The 19354-nt window shown below is 39.2% G+C and overlaps 1 protein-coding gene across 7 annotated transcripts in view; it reads right to left on the reverse strand.

Moving 5' to 3' along the window:
- Positions 1 to 966: 966 nt before the first annotated feature.
- Positions 967 to 19354, reverse strand: part of IFNAR2 (interferon alpha and beta receptor subunit 2) — an 18631-nt gene continuing 243 nt past the window's right edge. Inside the window, exons 2-11 of one of the 7 annotated variants that reach the window (XM_026077629.1) lie at positions 18145 to 18464; positions 17255 to 17706; positions 15952 to 16048; positions 12529 to 12570; positions 12099 to 12228; positions 10160 to 10323; positions 8708 to 8880; positions 5838 to 6000; positions 5287 to 5405; positions 967 to 2395 (exon numbers count right to left, since the gene is read on the reverse strand). In XM_026077629.1, the coding sequence (XP_025933414.1) occupies positions 1715 to 2395; positions 5287 to 5405; positions 5838 to 6000; positions 8708 to 8880; positions 10160 to 10323; positions 12099 to 12228; positions 12529 to 12570; positions 15952 to 15994 (1515 nt within the window). In that variant the 5' untranslated portion in view covers positions 15995 to 16048; positions 17255 to 17706; positions 18145 to 18464 and the 3' untranslated portion in view covers positions 967 to 1714. Of the gene's footprint in view, positions 2396 to 5286; positions 5406 to 5837; positions 6001 to 8707; positions 8881 to 10159; positions 10324 to 12098; positions 12229 to 12528; positions 12571 to 12950; positions 13315 to 13986; positions 14250 to 14758; positions 14941 to 15951; positions 16049 to 17254; positions 17707 to 18144; positions 18465 to 19354 lie in introns of those variants that run through there. The other 6 variants (XM_026077630.1, XM_026077628.1, XM_026077635.1 and 3 more) reach the window with 6 other exon arrangements.

A 19354-nucleotide genomic window follows, 5' to 3' on the forward strand; every position in this document is an offset into this window, starting at 1 on the left:
CCGCGGTGCCGCGTGTCCCCCCCCGCCCCGTCAGCCTGGCGCTGCTCGCCGCCGCGGAGGAGCTTCTCCGCCCCGCGGCATTTTATCGCGGCTGCGCAAATAGCGCTGAGGCCAGCGTGAAGGGGCTAAACAGACTGCAGCCGAACCACAGGAGCAAGCCTGCTTCGGAGTGAAAGTCCCACTGCCAGCACGCGGAGTTTCACCTGAGGCAAGGTCTGGAGCCCTGGTTCGGGGATGCAGCCTGCAGTGACTGCAGCAAAGAGGCCCATGCCACTACTTCTGCCAGAATGCTTTGCAGCCCTGATCAAAAGCTGGGTACACTTTTGGGGGGAAGTTTTCTTTTATTCACACAGTAAGTGTTCTCAAACTATTACTTTTGCCACTGAAAATACCAGTTCTTTTTCAGGGCTTAATACATTTGTTTCTGGCCCATTTACCACCTCCTATTTAATAAATGAGGCTACAAGGCAATTCCTGCCTTCCCTGGGATAGACGCAGCTCCACCGCCCTCACTTACCTATGAGCAGCTCCACTGGCTTCTACCATCGTGCAGAGACTTACACAAACAGATACTCCAGAAGCAGCACACAATTATAGGGTCCCCATGAGCAAAGTTTTCACCTACTAATTCTATGGATGATGTGCAAATCTGCAAATATTTACTTTGTAACGATCCAAGGTGTCAGGTACTTRCATCTATTTAGTTCTTAAAGGTAGTACAACAGATAGAAACTACTCTCTGCTGTCCTGATGAAACGATGACTGCCAGCCACATCAGCCAGCCACAGCTTGTGGGCAGGAAAGTAACATCTAAGTAGAGCTTCAGAGGGTGCAAAGAGTTGGTTTCTCAGCTACCTGCCACCTAAAAGCCTTCCCATAAGGAATAAATTCTCAGCAGGCTAACTCAGGCAGCTTTTCAAAGGTATGGAGGAGCCAAAGTAAAATGAAAATTTACACCACATAGGCTACAGGTTTTCACACCCTTGTCTATGAATTTTCACAAAGCACAAGTGTTACAGAATAACTTTACACTGCAGTAACTGTTTCTTAAAATGCTTTTATGACATTAAAAATGTAGTATACATTAACTGCACAGAATTATAAAAACATTAAAAAATGAGGTTTATATAATGCCTTGATTCCCATTTAGGACAATACTTCTGTAAGCTTCTGAGTATTTTTACCTTCCTCTTTGTGATTTCACTTGTTCAGCTTTCTCTACACAAACATTCATGCACAAATCACTGTATTGACTTGAATACAGGGCTACCTTGATGTCTGCAATCCATCTGGCAAAACAGATTTCACAGTAACACACTAACAGAGCTAAGAAATAATAGCAGAGATTCCTTTCATATTACTGTTCTTTCCAACACTGATAGTCAGAAGGCCTGGTTAAGAGACCAGCCACTTCCTATACCATAAACTCCTCATAGGCACCATTGAACTGCAAAATGAAATAACTGCTCTGTATCTCTGCCACATCTTAGCATCTGAACAGTCATCTGGGTTTCTCTGTAGATAATAGAAGCCGGACCATACCTGAAGATACCACAGCAGTATTTGTTAAAAGTGAGTCTCACTTATTTTCAATGTACAGGCATATACCTTCAAGAATGTTAAAAAAGAGAAAGACCAAATCTGTGTTCAGTCCAGAAACAGACAAAGCAGACAATATACATTTGTATGTTATAAAATAGTGGTTCTCACTTATTCATCTTCTTATGTATTCAGTTTTTTGGTCCATATCTGGATCTGATGAATCACTTTCATCAGAACTAGAAGAATTTTGCCATTCATGAGAGACATTATGACAGAGTGGTTTCTGCACACTTCCTGTGTCATCAAGGAGTTCTGATTCAAAAGCACCAGAATCTTGCCAGTCAACCTTATCTTCCTGGTAAGAGAGAAGAGCAGCAGAACTATCTTCATTCTCTTCAGAGGTTCCCAGCAGCACAGTTTTTAAGTTTATGGTAAAGCAAGCACTGTTCCTTGACCCAGAAGAGGAGGTACAATTTTCCTCAGAGAAAGGATTAATTAACTCTGTACTTGCACCTTTATCTTCTTCAATGTCCACTTCATTCTCTTCAAAATCTTCTAGGTCAGTGTCTGGATTTTGACTTGCCTGACTGCTGCTGTTTTCACATGTACTCTCTGTACAGCATTGCACAAATGCACTTGACGTGTCAGAGGAACGAGGCACTCTGCTCAAGACATCACGCCTTGTATAGTCATGATTACTTCTGTCATTGCTTTCATCATCGTCATCTTCATCGCTGCCATAGCCACTACATTCCTTTGCCTTTTTTTTAACCTCTTTAGAAATGATCTCTACAGAGGTTATTTCTTCAGATTCAAATATAAAAGGTGAATAGGCTAATGTATTGATGAATACCTAAAAGAACAAAGAGAATTAAAAAAAGAACCAAATTTACACACACACACACACACACACACACACAGAATTATGAAAAACATGAGGTTATCAAACAAATGGTTCTCCCTGTACCATGTTTCTGGCCTTTTCTGCAGAGCTCAAAGCATCTAGAACTATTCCCTCTTCTCCGTTCCCATAAACATGAAACCCTGCACTACAAATCAAGGCACACTCACAGAAATGACTGCTAGTACCAAGCAGCATCAGACACAAAGTGTTTTAATTCTCACTTTTGAGATAACAAAGACTAAAAGCTCATTTCATAAATACATCTTGGACCTGAGGTGAATCTTGCAATTCTCTGCTAGCTCTTATTATTACCATGCTGAAGAAGAGAAGCCTTACATGAGTAATAATTTTAGTGTCCCTTAGAAAGTTACCATTTGAAGCAACGACCTGTGTAACATCCTAAAACCCATTTTCTTTGTTTTACTTGCTGCCCTTCTGAGGATTACTGAAGGCTGAAGCATTGGAGAAAAAATGCTGAAAATAAGAGATTACCCTTAGAAGCTACTTGGCAGAGCCATGTTGAACAATCTTAAGGACAGAAAAGTAAAGTCATAGCAAAGAACAGAGAGATGAGAAAAAAAGTCTTAGAAAAAGTTGAGACCAATCTGCTCTAGCTATGTTTGTAGAAAATGGTAAAGGTTTAGGTAAAAAAACAAACAAGCAAGCAAAAAACCCCCAAAGAATGAAATGCGAGAGAAATCACAGACTATACATAAAGAAGAAGAAAGCCAAGAAATGGACAGAAATGAGACCCCAGGCATCTTATTCTTGCTTGAAGTTTAGCGGCAATTAACTTTAGCAAATAACAATGACTTCTTCAAGTGTTAAAATATGACACTGTCTCACAGAACAAGATTATTTTATTCAAAATACTGGAAAAATTTAAGTGATATGTTACCATTATCTTCCTTTCTTCATGAACTTAACTGTTCTTCCCTAATCATGGACTTCTGCCAATCACTATACCTGACTAAGAATAGTATGGCATCTGGAAGGTAATGCAGGTACTGCTTGCCTTGTGTATGTGACCCTCCATGAGTAACTGTTCTTCCAAAGCTAGATTGTTTCTTTTGTCTTTTGTTTTCATCCAACCCCAATATGCAAGTAGGTTATGACAGCCTGGTCACAATAGGTAACTTCTGAGAAACTACATTAGCTCTACATTCCTGCAGAGATAATTTGCATATAAATTTCCTTTTTTTCTATTAAGTTTTCCACTATCAGACATCCTTTTTACTACTTCCTGTTCACAAGAAAATACAGTAAGAAATCATAACTGAGCCTGGAGAAGGAAGTTGGACATTAGGCCACACAGAGAAGTGGTCCTCAACTCTGCTGCATAACTATTCTGGAGGTAACAACTAGGATACTTTTCTGGCAGGGAAGTATCTGCAAGATAACTGTACCCCAATCTATAACATGAGATACATGTGAAACTTAAAGGCTGGGGACCTACTAGGTATATCTGTTTTCACTAAAGAGGATGTTTCCTTTGACTCAAAAGCTACTGCTGATGTTACAGAGCAGACAGGCTTCCTGAGAAACAACAGTGTTTGAAGACTGCTTCCTCAAAGCAAAATCTCAACTCTACAGGGGTCTGTGATGATCTGTCCTTTGTCTCCTTGTCGATGTGAACGGAGAGTAAGTTCTTATCTGCTACGTGTGAGACCATTTCCAATAACTTCTTTGCAACCATCATCCAGATTTTGCTTTCTCACCAGGCTACTGAACTGTTAATTTTAGCACTTTTTTCAGATGCTCTCCTTGTCCCCTTTTGTGGACAATAAGCAAGAAGCATAGCTCTAGAAAGAATGCCTTAGACCACTGATACTGACTCTTTACTTCTCCAGATCTGCTTAAGTAACTGGCCCATCTTTTGTGAATTTGTGAGCTTCAGAGACCAAACATCCCAATTCTAGGCCATATTTATGCTTCACGACAGGAACAGTATGCTCAGACTGGGACTTAAAGCTACCTTTTGTCTTTTTAGCTTGGCGTCCTAAGGAAACGTGGTGAAGAAAAAACCTTGAAGGCAAATTTAAAATATTTGCTTTCAGTTGTAGGAACTCTCAAATGCCTTCCTTTATATAACTCCGGCACCCAGGGACCTTGCTAAACTATCCTCAGATCTTCAGGGAATGATCTGATTCTCAGTGTAATAAATGGGAAGTTTCATTCAGTTGTAGTGGGGACTGGATTTGTTCCTGGAGTGGAGCAGAATGCTGCAAGATGAAATGAAGCTATGTCGGGCAAAAGGTACCAGAAACCACTTTGCTAAGGAACAACCAACACCGAGTTTTCAGAGCATCCTTAGCAACTCTGTCAGGGATTAGGTTTTCTCCCTGTGTACCTCACCCGAGAACTGAAATGGTTTTCATTTGGAATTATTGCTCTGGCTCGGATGGTGGAAGACATCTGACTGGTGCGGCAAGGATTTACATATAAGCTAGTTTTCAAAGGGGAAGGGGTCAATTATCCCATGCCGGACACACTGCTGTGGGGGCTAGCTTGCATCTGGCTACAGTAAAGAGTTCTTTTAAAGTTAGGCTGGGGAGTCTCCCTGTCATTACAACTTGCACACTCTAACTTGTCCCAGAAGTAGCAAAAAAAGTTTTTGAAAAAAGACTGAATATTTACATCACATAATACACCAGATTCAGTAGCCTACAGATGATCTTTGAAAGTTTGAAAGAAGTAAACTCCAAATTTAACAACATTAAATTCTGTGCACTTGTGTAACTTTTACCTAAGGCATATTATTAGAAATTATTTCTGTTCAGTTCAGATGGTGAACTTCCTCTCCCCACCCAGGAAGGCTAAATATGAAAATTAATACATACCAAGGTATGTGGAAGTGATTTTTTTTGAAGAATAAAACCTCCTGCATACATACAGCTCATAATGACAATGATCATCAATGAAAAACATACAGCACCTGTGATTGTAGCTATATGATAATCTGCAAGTGAAAAAACATGAACGAAGTTTCTAATGATCACATTTCATATTATACGTTCAGAACAGCTATTTAGAATTGCAGAATAATTTTAGTTAGAAGAGACATCTAGAGGTCATCTGATCCAAACCCAAAACAAGATCAAATTCAAGGTTAAATTCAAGAATTAAAATAAATAAATTATTTAATCTTTGACAACTATTTATGCAGTCAGTGTAGATGTGTACACTTAGCAGGATTAACAATAGATGTGCAGCCCCCAAATGGAAGGGCTTTCATATTTTATTTATAAATCCCCCAAATGCTCATCACTTGGAAGATACTTTCTCTCTTACTATTTTCAGAATTAATTGACTTGTAAACCTTGCTATATTAAAACAAAACACTTGCACAAAATCAAGTCAGACAATCCATTCTGGACCATAGAACAGTTACCTTGTTGAGTTATAGAGTCAGCAGTTACACATTTCCAGGCTGATGAGATGGAATTTTTATTTAGAGACGCGGAGACCATAATGGACACACAATAATTTCTATTTGGATACAAATCTTCAATGACCGTATTAAAAATTTCTCTAGTCGTTCTTTCACGTGGCCTCTGCCATGAAAGACAATGTTTTAAAGTCAGCTATTTGCCTAAGAGAGATCCCCAATCCCTGAAAAAACATTATGTCTATTTCAGTGAAATAATGCAGTAGTAAGTACTGAGTTAATGAAACTTTTTACAAATGAATTAAATTTCACTTGAGGGTATTAGTTCTTTGAAATGGAAACTTTCATTTGCAAGAAAGAAAATCTATGTGTATTTCCAGCAGTTTTGCCCTGGATTCAGCAAGCCAAAACATTCCCAAAGAGGAGAATGCTTTCTCATATTTTTCTAATATTGAAACGTTCACGCAAACATTCATTTCAATAAGCAGTTGCAGGATCTGGAGGGCATCTGCTTCATGGAGATATGTTTTGTTCAGGTTCAGTTAAAACTTCCTCACATTTTACCAGATCAGAAATCCTGTTTGTACTCTGACCCTTCACTTAGTGCCTACCAGATGCCAATTCTTAAGGGTTTGTTGCTGTTAACAATTTAGACTATAGTCTCACTGATGGCTGCCTGGTCAGACACCCTGAGATTTCCATTCAGCTCCTGGGCTATTATTTTCTGCCAAGTAAGCAGGGTGTGCTTGTATTATTCAAAACTCTGGTTTGGGGGTTGTCTTTAGGCAGCCCTAACAGCCTTTCATCAAATTTGTTACTCTGTCCTAGCCCTTGAATCAGGCCTTCTCAGAAACTCAGCTGTTTCTACAAGAGTCTAGGTGTTCATACAGTGCTTGCGTTGTTGCAGTTAGAAGTTGTTACCTTAAAAGTAATTCTACATTAAAAGCTGTTACCTTAAAAGTAATTCTACTCTGTGTAATTCCTTAAAAAAGGTTTTTTTTTTTTTTTTAAACACTCTTCAAATATATCCATCTTCACAGATTATTAAGGACTTGATTCAAAACCTTGGAAGGGAACTACTTTTATTATTGTTTACTACATCTCAGCTAACAAGCTTAACTAAGTGGGGCTAGGTTAATAATTCTCATACTACAGAAGACAATATTATTAAATCTATCCTATTTTAGCAATTAGATACTGCTGAAAAGTACTCAGTGCACAGGCTGACTGACAGAAAGGCTTGCTCTAATGTGATATTGTCAGGGGGAAAAAAAAAGGATGAAATTGATGGGGAGTAGAGGGAAATTTTTAAACATTTCGGCATCAAATTGTTATTAACATGTGAAACTGCAAAAACGGGCATTTCACAGGAAGTCAGTGGTTTACCCAGCCAAGAGTTTCATCTCTAGTTTTAGCTGATGTCAAGATGCCTACCTGAAGCCTATTTGTGAAACACCATATTATCAAAGATTAAAAAAGAGCAGAAGAATTTCCTTTTCTCTCTCCAAATGTTGGTCATCATAYGCCCCCTTGAAGCAACCTCGCATAGATTCTACATGTATGAAAGTGCCAATGATATTCCAATTCAGAAACCAGGGAAAAAAATCTCTGTGCTAGGCAAGCTGTGGTCCTTCTCCTGTAACTCACAGTAAAATGAGCTAGACTGATTAAATGCCTCATCTGTCTGACCTGCTGTTCAAAACTTCCAGTACAGGCAGTCTACCCTCTGGTTAGGCAGTTTATTCCAGTGCTTTGCCAGTGCCAATATTAATCACTCTCTTGATGCTCTACTTAAAATCTTCACTGCTGCAATTTCAGTTTGCTGCTTTTTGTCCCAGTCAGAGTAAACAGTTTATTTCTTCCTTCTTTGCAGTCAAAGTTTATATAGTGAGAGACTCAGGCCTCTCAACATGCTTTGCTTGTTTACGCTAAGCAGTTCCCTACTCTTCTAGTGTTTCCTCACAGGCCATGGTTCAGGACCCCTCCACAGTCCTCACTGTTCCTTTTAGGATCCAGCTCAACTCGTCTGTGCCTTTTTTGAACCTTGGAACGGACACAGTGCTGCAAGTCGGCTTTACAAGCACTAAGTATGTAAAAAAAACCAATTTCCTATAGGTTCTCTATGGTACATTTCTACATCCACTATGATGTGGTCTCTCTCTCTTTATATTTTTTGGTAACACTGGACTCATGTCTAGCTTGTAATATTATAGAATGCGCTCATCCTTTCTGGCAAAACTGCTGCCTATTTAGCTGTTTCCTCTCTACTCATTGTGTAGCTCACTATTCTTCACTCTTCTGCCTTGCATTGTTCCTTACTGAATTATCTGCTATTATTTTAAGATGATTTCTCCATTCTGTAAAGATTGTTTCAAATTATAATCCTGCCCATCTACCTCTCTAATTCAGCATTCAAACCAAGAGTAAAAATCAAGAGCAAAAAAAACCTTATTAGTACCAGACCCAGAACAGGTTGTYGGGGAACCAAACTGGATACATATTTTCTGTTTCACAGAGAACCACTGAACTGCTTTCTGAGCGTGATTTTTCTATTAGCTGCGTATACAGCTACTAGTAGCTTCAGTTAAACCATATTTCCCTTGTCTTCCTGGAGAAGAATCACTTGAGCCAGTGCCCCATGCTTGACTTCTGTAAAGATACAGCGCAAATAGTGTTTTTTTCCTAGGCCTGCCACTAYGGTGCAGAAGGAAGCCAAGTTCACTCTTGACAGATGATGTTGGCTCTCCCTTTGTTTTCTTCCAAGTACTTTCTATTCATACATTTGCTTCTGTGAACCTGCTAACCACTAGGGCCATTTTATACTTTGTTTTCCTTTTTTCTCTGAAGCACAAATAAAACTAAAAGATCTTTACCTTATGCTGTCCATCACGTGTTTTCAGTATTATCTCATAATCAAGCTCTTCATATATATCAATTAAAGACAGCAGCTTTTCATTTTTTCTGAAGTGAGATGTTGGCAGCTTTACAGTGATATTTATGCAGTTTGGACAGGAACTTATATTAACTTCTGGTGGTCCCAGGAATGCTATCCAAAAAAGAAAGGGAGGGAGGGGAGAACACATGTTTTGCATTCAGTACTGATTTAATTTCTATGATGGATATACAGCTGACTGATCAGAATCTAGAGTATATCACTTGTATATCCAGAAGGCCTTGAAGCATATAAGTTCCAAGGTCAAATTGCCAGTGATGGAGAATCAGCCAGACCACCTGGTAGTTTGTTCCACTGGTCAATTCTAAACACGTCTCTTGTTTCTACCTCAAATTTGGCTACCTTCAGCTTCCAGTCAGGACATGGTGTTATGCTTTGTTTGCTAGACTGAATAAGCCTGCTAGCACAGTAACTAGTGGCCAAGGCACCTTCTGATCCTTTCCTTTATTAAACTAATTGCTGAAGGACTGAGGACTTTCACCTCTGAGGGATGTTCACAAATCCTTTAGGGTTTTTTGGGGCTATTCTCCCAATCCCATCCAATTTTTCAACATTTCTGAGACCAGAAGTGGACAGAACAGTGGCTACCAGTGTTGAATTCTGACATAACATAAACTCCCTATTTCTCCTCTGTAGTCCTCCAATTGGAGGGTACACCCATTACCTTCCATGAAAGTTAAATAAAAGTAACTTTTTCAGAACAAGTGAGCTGGATTAGTATAAAGTTACAGAAACTGTCTATTGTCAGTAGCTTTAGTCTCAGCACACCACTAACCATCGAGCTCTCCAAACAGACATTCCTTAATCTCTTTCTATCTTTCTTCAAAACAGAATTCCAGAAGCACAACTCCAGGTTGAAGCCACCTCTGGCATTAGAAGATAGCACTACTAAGAAGTGTCTTCTGGTAGGAGCAAGTAAAAGGAAAAGAGCAGGCTGATGAACAAACAGATAAACCTCTTTCCCAACATCTAGAATGGACATGATATTTCTTTAATTCCTAACACCGACTATTTGAAGACATAAAATCTTTTAAAAATATATTGCTTTAAGCATCTTATGCACTTACTGATTTTTACTTTGTGCTTGTGAATGCTCAACATGATACTATTTCCTTCACACACACACACGTTTCAAAACCAGGAATGGTGTCCATTTATCAGAACCACTTTAGCCACACATTTCAGAAAGCTATCTGTATATTTTATGTTGTTATGCACAAGATCATACACCAACTCATATTCTCTCATATAAAGGAATAAAGCTAGCAACCAAATTAGCTTGGAGTGTCTTACTGTAAAGTTAGCAGAATATCATTATATGCAACTAGAAATAAAAACTACCAAAATGAACAAATGCAGACAGAGAACTTACTATCAGTAAATGGCATAAAATGAAATGCAGAAGAATTGAATACTTCAGTTCCCACAAAGCTCTGAACCAATGTAGAATACTGAATGGAAACATCTTTAAAATCCTCTGTCAGATTGCACAAGAGTTGCGTAATATCTGAACACTGTTCAGCAGTCTTCCATTTACTGTAAATTGAAATAAAAAGAAAAAATCAAAATAATCTATTACCTGCTTTAAGAAAGCATTTCTGAAGAAAACAATAAAAATTGACAGATGTATTGGATCAGATCACTGTTCCTGCTCAATGTATAAGCAAAAATAACTTATAAGATCCAAATTATTTTTGACTGTACTCTCATTCTAGGGAAGCAAGAAAAATGTATTTCAAAGACCTTAAAAAATAGCAAAACCAAACTCAGATGATCAAGGGGTAGGGGGCAGGGGGAATGTGAAAGTAGTACCAGTTTGGTTCTGTTCCCACTGCAACCAAAGTCACTGCTGTCATTCTCACTGGAGGACCAGAACACAGGAGTAGTATTCCTTCCTGCTTTGCACATTCTGTGATGATAAACTTGAAGAATGCAACCTCTTCTCAAGACAGTCCCTCCACCATCGCTAGTAACATCTGATGCTCCTTACAGTCAGAAAGGCCCATCTGCTTGTCCACATTTACACATACCCGCACATACAAAGCTAACTTTGCTTGCATTTTATTTGTCCTTAATCTTTTGTTTTCTTTATTTCAATAGCATATTTGTTTAGTCAGGGCTTGTATCTCATAGTGTGCTTTCACACCACATTGCATGAAGGGGCCCTAATGCAAGTTGGAGCTCCTAGATTTTACTATCATAAAAAAAAAAAAAAAAGAAAAGAAGGATAATCCCCTCTACTGACAATATATTTGAAGGTTGCTTCTGATGTGAGTTATGTTTTATGTGCCTTAGACTAGCCATGGACAAAACAGCATTTGACCTGTAACTTCAAATATGATTCTCTTTCAGGCCTTTCTTTTCAAGCTTAGTTGTGCCATAAAGACCCAGAATAGTTATGTACATAGGGAAGACATACAGCATTAAAGAAACTGCCTACAAAGATTTTAGATAAATGACACTGAAATTAAATATACGAATTAGATAAATCGGTTCTATATCAAATGGCCAGCCTCCTCAGCCCACATTCCCAAATCTTCATGTGTCCAAGAGTCACAAGACATACACCACATCCTTCAGAGAGACAAGAAWAGGGTAAGCTCCAGAAATGGCTGTGGTGCAGGGGGAAGATGGCTCCTCAAAACCCCACCACTCCACGTCAGATAGGACATGCAGATGGGTACCAGGGCAACCAGCAGGGCTGATCTCAGCAGCCCCAGTGGCTCATTTACTCCTATAGTCAGTAGTCCTGGTTACCTTGCAGGTCTCCAGGAGCTCTGCCCCAAAAGCTAGCCATGTGTCATAGCTCCAAACAAGAGAGCTACTCTTGAACAATTTTGTAGCTACAAAACATCTACCAGTCACCTTTACAACTAGACACCTTGGCAAAATCCTGTTTCCAAAAGAACAGCTCAGCTGAGCAAAGGTCAGTCAGTTCTTAGTGCTCCTGAATACTTCTCCACTAGACCTAGCGCACTCTATTTATTAAGGTATAGCCATTTCAAGTGATGACAAAGAACAGGGTGCAAAAAGAATTATTAATAAATCCAACCGCAAATGTCTCTGGATTTTTTTGAAATTGCTTCTTTTCCATGATACATATTCATGCTGTAAACAAATTGTAGTAAACTTAAGTGAGGCATAGCTAATTATATGGTAAAGCMCAATTCTTTCCTTTTTATCTGATAAATAGCAAATTATAGAAGAGCCTTTGAGTGGAAAAACAGACAAACAAAAAAGACACAGGCTGAGTATTTTGAGTAGGGAAACATTAAAAGTAAAATTTGTATCCTATAGGAAATCAGACATACCTGCGGTCAGTGTACAGCACACGATAGTGTGTTGGCACAGTTAGATCACTTCCTGCCTGCCAGGACAAAACGTGCTGGAAATTGTGAGATTTCATTTGTAGGTTGAGAGGTGGTCCTCTCACAGATCTTTCTAAAAAGAAAGAAATTAAACATATGACATGAAGAGGAATGGCAAACAAATGCAAGACTGCATCAATTCTAATCAATAAACCCCATTAAAGCAGCCTAATATCAGCCCCAAAATAAAGCAACTATGGAATAGCACTGAGTTCAGCACAACAGCAACCAATYCAAAGACTGTCCTGCTGTGCTTTATTTGTATGAAGTTCCTTCTTCAAAAGGCATAAAGTTGTAAAATGATGCTTGGTGAGAACATGCGAGTCTTTTGTAAAATGTTAGAAAATACATTTGAAACAGTAAGAACTCTTACCAGGCAAGCTGTAACAAGCTGTAGACAGAATGCTGATGTATGCTGGAAAATGAAACCATATATTAGTACATTTGTGTGTCTACAGTATCTGATTCATGAGAAGTATTAATTTACTACTGGCAATATTAATTTGCAACACTTAAAGATAATACTAACTACTCTCTCAATGGAAGTGCTTCTGTAGCCCCTTAACTTTCTATGTGGGTGGTTTCTCTCTTTAACATTTTCCTCCTCCTCCTCCTCCTCCTCCTCTCCTCTGCCCTTTCTTCCATTTTTTCCATTTTCCCCAGTATGGATGTCCCTTTCCAATCAGTCATTGAATCAAGACCCCTAGCAGCCAGTTCTTTGATAACTGCGCTGTTTTTCAGGCTCATGCTGATCCCTGGTAAAAGGGGCTGAAGTCTCAGTTTGAACAAACTTACTTAAGAAGTACTTATCAAATATTGTCTTAAGAGAGTTCTAACTGCATCTCCGGTAGCTCACTCCATTTATTAAACACCATGTTAAGACAGGACAAGAATCTTAGAACTGGTCTGCAAAACGATAGATATTGCAGCTTGAAGAACATGACAATCATCTTCACAGATGTCCTTCTTYGCTAAATGTAGGGAGTCTTCAATGCTGTAGCTTAACAACTTCAGGATATAATTCACTGTTTTCAATCAGCTAACTCTTTTAACTCTCTSTATTCCAGTTGCCTCTCTTTTCCAAAGTAAAGTTCATGTCCTGTTTCTGTAACATTCCCCTATGGGTGCTTCTAACTCTTTCTCCCACTCTATTATCTGCCTGTAAAAGAAACAAAAAAAAAATGGACATTGTGACATGCATACACTTCTTGYGTCAAAGGGCACAGTTAAGGCCACATTCAGCCTGTCAGTCAGGCCTATAATCTGAGTATCCTCTTGAGCTCAGCTTTCTCTCAGCTCCTGACATCTAGAGCTTCCCATCTCTTTAAAAAAAACACAACCCCCCCCCAAACAAAAACAAACAAAAAAACCCAACACACCCATAAGAGACTGGCCTTTCATCCAGATTCTCACTTCATTCTTTTTCACTGGCCTTGACCAACCCAGTCTTGTGTTATTCATCTCTAYTCAGAGTGTTACTTCAAGTCATTCTTTTAACTATTGTTTTGACCATTCTAATTTTTTCCTGAGATACTTACTTCCGGCTTACTTCCCACTGCCCAGTGTGACAAATATAAACTTCTGGTTTTCATTTTCAAGGTTTTGTGACCTATCCTTTGTTTCTCCTCTTGCTGATGAGATACTAACTCCCACCCTCAGTTGGCCAGAGAAGTCATTAGTTTAACTGCAAACAAGCATGGTTTTCCTCATGCCTTAAAGGAATTCTCTGGAAACATCTGCAAAATTACTTCATTATTTTCCCTAGAATTCTTCTCCAAAACCTCCCTTTGGTCACAACAATTAACCCTCTACCCCAATAATAAGACAATACCCAAAACACTGCTGGCCTGATACCACTGTCGACTGTGTTGATTGATACTGCCTTAACATGTTCTTTTATTCTCCTCATCTTGGCTAGAATGGTAGCTCCTGTACCTCGGAGAACGTCTTTCAGATTTTACATTTGTGCAGCAACTAGCACAGTAGCACTCTACTAGTCCATGACCAAGGCTCTCAGGTGCCACACTACTACAAGTAACAGAACTCTTTCCTGTGTTAATAAGACGTGACACAACAAGAAAGATCCTGAAAAGATAAAAGAAGTCTGAGACTTACCTAAAAAAAAAAAAAAAAAAGGAAATCTACAAATAATGACTGGGAGCATGTGAAACATGGCACCATAACACACTTTCTTGCTAAATTAGAGGGTATTCAGAACATTTGTGGGTCAGATGTCCCAGGTGTTCCCAGGTGTCCTGCTCCAGGCACACAGGGAGAATTTTCCTAACACATGAAAGCAGTTATTTTGAATTCCTTCTCTATTTTTGCAGAGTACTGGAAGACAAGAGGAAACATTTCCTCTTCACTTAAATAAATATCTGCACAGAATTTTTATGGCTGCAGAGAAGTGTCTTTAAAAAAATGGCCCTTTAATTAGCAGTGGGCACACACAGAAGCACATACAAATACACTTAGCCACCTAACTTTGTTGAAACCATTTGGATTTTGCTAACCAAGTGCCTCTTACAAATCTGGCTCTCAGGACATTAGTCTCACAAGTATTAAACTATACTCCCAGCATCCAAAGAGATTAAGCAACTCACTTGAGTTGTACATGCAGCAAACCTATGTTCACACAGAGAACTCATCTCTCAAGCTTCAGTGTGTCATTTAAACCACAGGCATCCTCTTGCATGTCTTCTGTTCTTCTACATTATTACTGAATAATAAATACACCCTTACAGAAGTGCAGTTAACGAAAGTGGAACCATCTGTTTCTTCCATTATAGTAACAGATCACCTGACTAGAAAAAAAATGGCCACTYGGTATGAAAAACACAGCAATACTGTAACAGTTACTATTCTTTACCTGAACACAAGCTCAGGTTTATAGTCATGGTGGCAGGAATTCTCCCTTCTCTCAACAGGCATACAGCCTCTAGCACACTAAGGATATTACCATTATACAAATAAATATTGCCAGTGCACAGACGCTACTAATGATACATTTCCTTAGAGCAAACTCTTTGGTTTAGAAGGAGCATTTTTTTGCTGTTCTCTTTTAACTTAGCCACCTCGCCAGTTGTCAGCTGTCTTGTTGAAGGAATTCCTGTTCACAAGATCTTTTTCCTCCATCTTTGTGAATTTTAAATACTTCTTCCCCATCAAAATGAAGTCTGGTTCATTTAGAGTTTGAGATACTTCAGTAACTTTGTTTCAACAAATAAGGCTAACAAAAATAGCTGGAGTTGTAAAAACTGAGTAAGTCAGACTCTTACATAAGGAACACAAACAGAAAGAAGAAAMACCGTAGACCAAATAACTGTGTGAAACAATGGAATGGAGAAAAAAAAGAGACTGTCAGTAAACTAAACAGGGAAATCTTTTGTTCTTTTTACAGAATTAAATGATTCTATCAAGAAAGTTTCCCACTAAGACTACAGCTGAAACAACAAACTGTTTGTTGCACCCACTAATCCAGAAACTAAAAAGAGTCCTGAAGAAAAAAATAGGGCAAGAAATGAAAAACAACATATCCAATTGAAAGTCCACTGGAAATTTAGGGAGGCAGAAAGTAGTAAGCTGTTTTAAAGCATTTTTTCTGAGGGGAAATTAATGGTTTATTTATAGAATGGAGTATGTAGAATACAATACACTGGAATCTTGATTCTGTGAATTATTCCAGGGATAGCTGTATAATAGCATGCCGGTATCTTAGTTCAGTAACTCAGAAGGGGCATTAGCAAAGAATCAGCAACACTACTTCTCTTACAGTATAAAGTTACAAGTAACTTACCAAGTTGATAAAAATGCAGTGGTCCACTCATCAGTGTTTCCATTGTGATTAAGAAATATAACCAATTGGTTATGAAATATACATTTTGCTTCTATACCTGCAAATACATTAAAAAAAAAAATCAGATTCAGCAAATTGTATTAGTGAACAACTCACAAGCGAAATGAGGTTTATGTACAAAGAGTTATTTTCACCTCTGTAGTGTGTGTGGGGGGACAACAGCACTGAAACAGTAGTGAACTGTACTGTTATTGCTATTACATTACTGGGAGGTCCCAGTTTAGACAAGTCATTTTATGATAATAGCACTTTTTGTATGAAGATAGCATCTGAAAATTCTATGCCATTGAATCCAACCTGTCAAATACAGCAAAAAATAATGACTATTTGGCTTTGAGATATTATTAAGACTTATCATTGTTGCAAAAAATGTTTCCAGAAAGAGGGTAGCTCAAGAGGGAGGTTTAAAAAAAAAAAAAAAAAAGTTAAAATTATTACTTATAGGAAAGTTACAAAGTCTTTATAATTTTTTAAAAAGTATATTAAAATATTCCCTCTCCTAAATGTTATTATTCTACCTTATCTATTATCCTGATAATATTAATATTTGTAGGATCTGGTTTTGAATTACAGGCAGAATAGCAAGGTGCAACTGTGAAACAAAGTATACTATGGTCAAACTTCACATGATACATTACAATCAGTTGAATTAAAAGGAAACCCTTATCCAAGATGTAAATCTTCCTCTGCTCAAAGTTTTAAAGCRATTACAGGAAGTCACCGCATAAATGTTGAGAACCTAAGTCTGTGCAACCGATAAGCATCCTTCCATAACAACCTATTCTGCAGACGAAAAGAAAGTCGTTGTCCCCCCCCATTTCAGTTTAGTTCATTTTATTAATTAATTAATTCATCCAAGTGTGAAGAATATTTAGGAGACTTAAAATGCTTATTTTCCTCTTCCTATCCATAGCTCTTAGTTTTGGATAAGAAGATATGATCTACTAGTTACTAAATCTTGAAGTTTACCATCAATACCAGCAAGCTGGAAAGTGATTAAGTCACCAATTTTAACTAAATATCTATTAAGCCCATTTAGTTCTGGCACTAGTGAATGAGACAGAGAAAAAAAAATGACTTTCTTATTTAGGTCAGGCATACAGATTACACAGTTAAAAAACAAAAACAAAAACAAAACACCTTTCTACTTTCAACAAGGTAGCAAGCTTTGTTCAGAAGCCACATAGAAAACTAAAGCCTTACAGTGTTATTTTCACAGTCATTTTAAAAAGCAGAGTTGTACCTGTAGAATCTGATCCTTCAGGCTGTTCAAAATGTTCTCTCCGCGGGGGAAAGCTTGAGGTTCCTGAATTCACTTTGCAAAGTATTTCATTTATGTCTTAAACCTTGCAATTAATCACAAGACATATTCAAAGTACTCTGTACATAATACTATGCAATAGATTTATTTGTCCATCTTGGCTCCTTCCTGTAGGATTTGAAGCATTTGTATATGACTCTGCATACTGAGCAACACATGTACCTCAAAACGATCCATTTTCAAAGTCAAATTCTATGTTCAGCTCCTTGGAATATGCAAGAAAAATGTAAYAAAACAGGTTTCTCTTCAAGTTTGAAGAGCTGTCTAAATTCACATCTTTTGAAGACATATCAGTGCCAGTGAAATTCCAGGAGGAAACCATTTCTGTCAGAATCCTGATCAGCTTTTGCTGTTCTTCCTCTTCAGAGCAACACCTGGAGAGAAGCCATGGAAATACCAGTGAGTCCAGCCTCCATACACCCCATCAGTTTGGGCTCCCAGACTGCCAACACAATAACTGAACCGGATACTCCTGGGAGCTGACTGAGGCCTCCAGCACTTTCAAGACTCAGCTTTGCACTTCCACATCATCTTCAGAGCCAGCCTCTCTGTAACTTGAGTTCAGGCTGCCTACAAAAACCATCCACTATTGCAGCAGGTTACACAGGGACCCRTCTACTAGCGAAGACCCACAGAACTCTATTTGCCTGATACTGATCATCTAACATCACTGTTAGGACAAATGGGACACACAAACAAACTTGGCAAGATCTAGCTCTGTAGCAGGTAAGCGCAACCCGAGCGTGTGCTCTCAAGTTTAACCACAGCCCTCTCCCACAGGATCACTCTCTAGAGTCATTGCAAAGACCAACCTGAGCAGGCAGCCATGGATAAACGGTGTAGATGGCTGGGATACTTGGCCYGCCTTACAAATGCGGAGTGCACATACTGCCAAGGACCTGGCTATGGGATAGCTACTTTGACTGGCTGCCACAGACTCTAGCCTTCAAAGTTTCCTGGCTCTTCTGCTTTGCAGGTTTATTGAGCTGACCACCACTGGAAACAGGCTGGAGAAAARCTTTCAGAAACTTCTGTAAAGGTTGCACTGAAATGAAATTGCCTGTTTTTAGGACACGTCCTCTTTCCTGTGTCCAATGCACAGAGGTCTGGGATGTTTTGTATTTGCTTCCAACTGGAATAAAAAACAGGTTTTGAAATCTCAGAGGTCACTGACTTGTGCTTCAGAAAAGCTCCACATCAGTATAAGCAGAAAACACATGCTATTCTTGAAACAAGCAGATGGCACATTTATTTATAGAAATCTGCTTATCTGAATATCTTTCAAGAAATAGCAAGACTGCAAGAGACATTTCAGGTAGAAAAGTCAGCAGAGGAATGTTCTAAACCTGCACAGGTAACATGATGTATGGATTAACCTTACTACTGAAACCGTGTGAACTAGAGGATCATGTGGTGGATTGCAATGTTATGCCTGCATTCTTCTCCTGGCTTTGCAGCAGGACTTTGGATAAGTCAGTTCTAAGCATATTGAAATCATTTAATCTTAAAAAAAATCCCAAGTTATGTCCATTAACCAGACTCTGTCAGAGTCCACTGTGGTGAATTTTTCCTTATGAACTTGTGGCCTTGAGCTATACGTTTCCCCTATATCAAAATTAGMTACATTGCACCTCAAGGCCAACTGCCACAGCCGACTTCGCGTTCAGTGATACAAGTGAGGACACAACCCTAACAAACTGCRTTTTTTACCCAGGCTTCAGCGGCAGGCTAAGACCACCTTTGGCTGAAAACCTGCCCTGGAAACGCAGCCGGCCCTCCGCACCGAGCTGGTTGCTTTTACTCAAGGGGTGCTGCGGGGACAGAGGCCTTGGAGAAGCGCTCGGAGGCGACAGGGGCTCTTCCAGGAAATCCCTCCCACTGCCGACCGCAGCCCAGGCAGCGAGGCCTGCCGCCCCGCAGGCCGCCCCTCGCTGAGCCCGGACCCCCCACTCTCCCCCGGCGGCTGCTCCGAGCCCTGGGGCGCTTCGGGGCCGCCTGTAGGACACAAAACGGCGTTCATCC

Source organism: Apteryx rowi, unplaced genomic scaffold, assembly GCF_003343035.1.
Source record: "Apteryx rowi isolate R43461 unplaced genomic scaffold, aptRow1 scaffold_46, whole genome shotgun sequence".
NCBI lineage: Eukaryota > Metazoa > Chordata > Aves > Apterygiformes > Apterygidae > Apteryx > Apteryx rowi.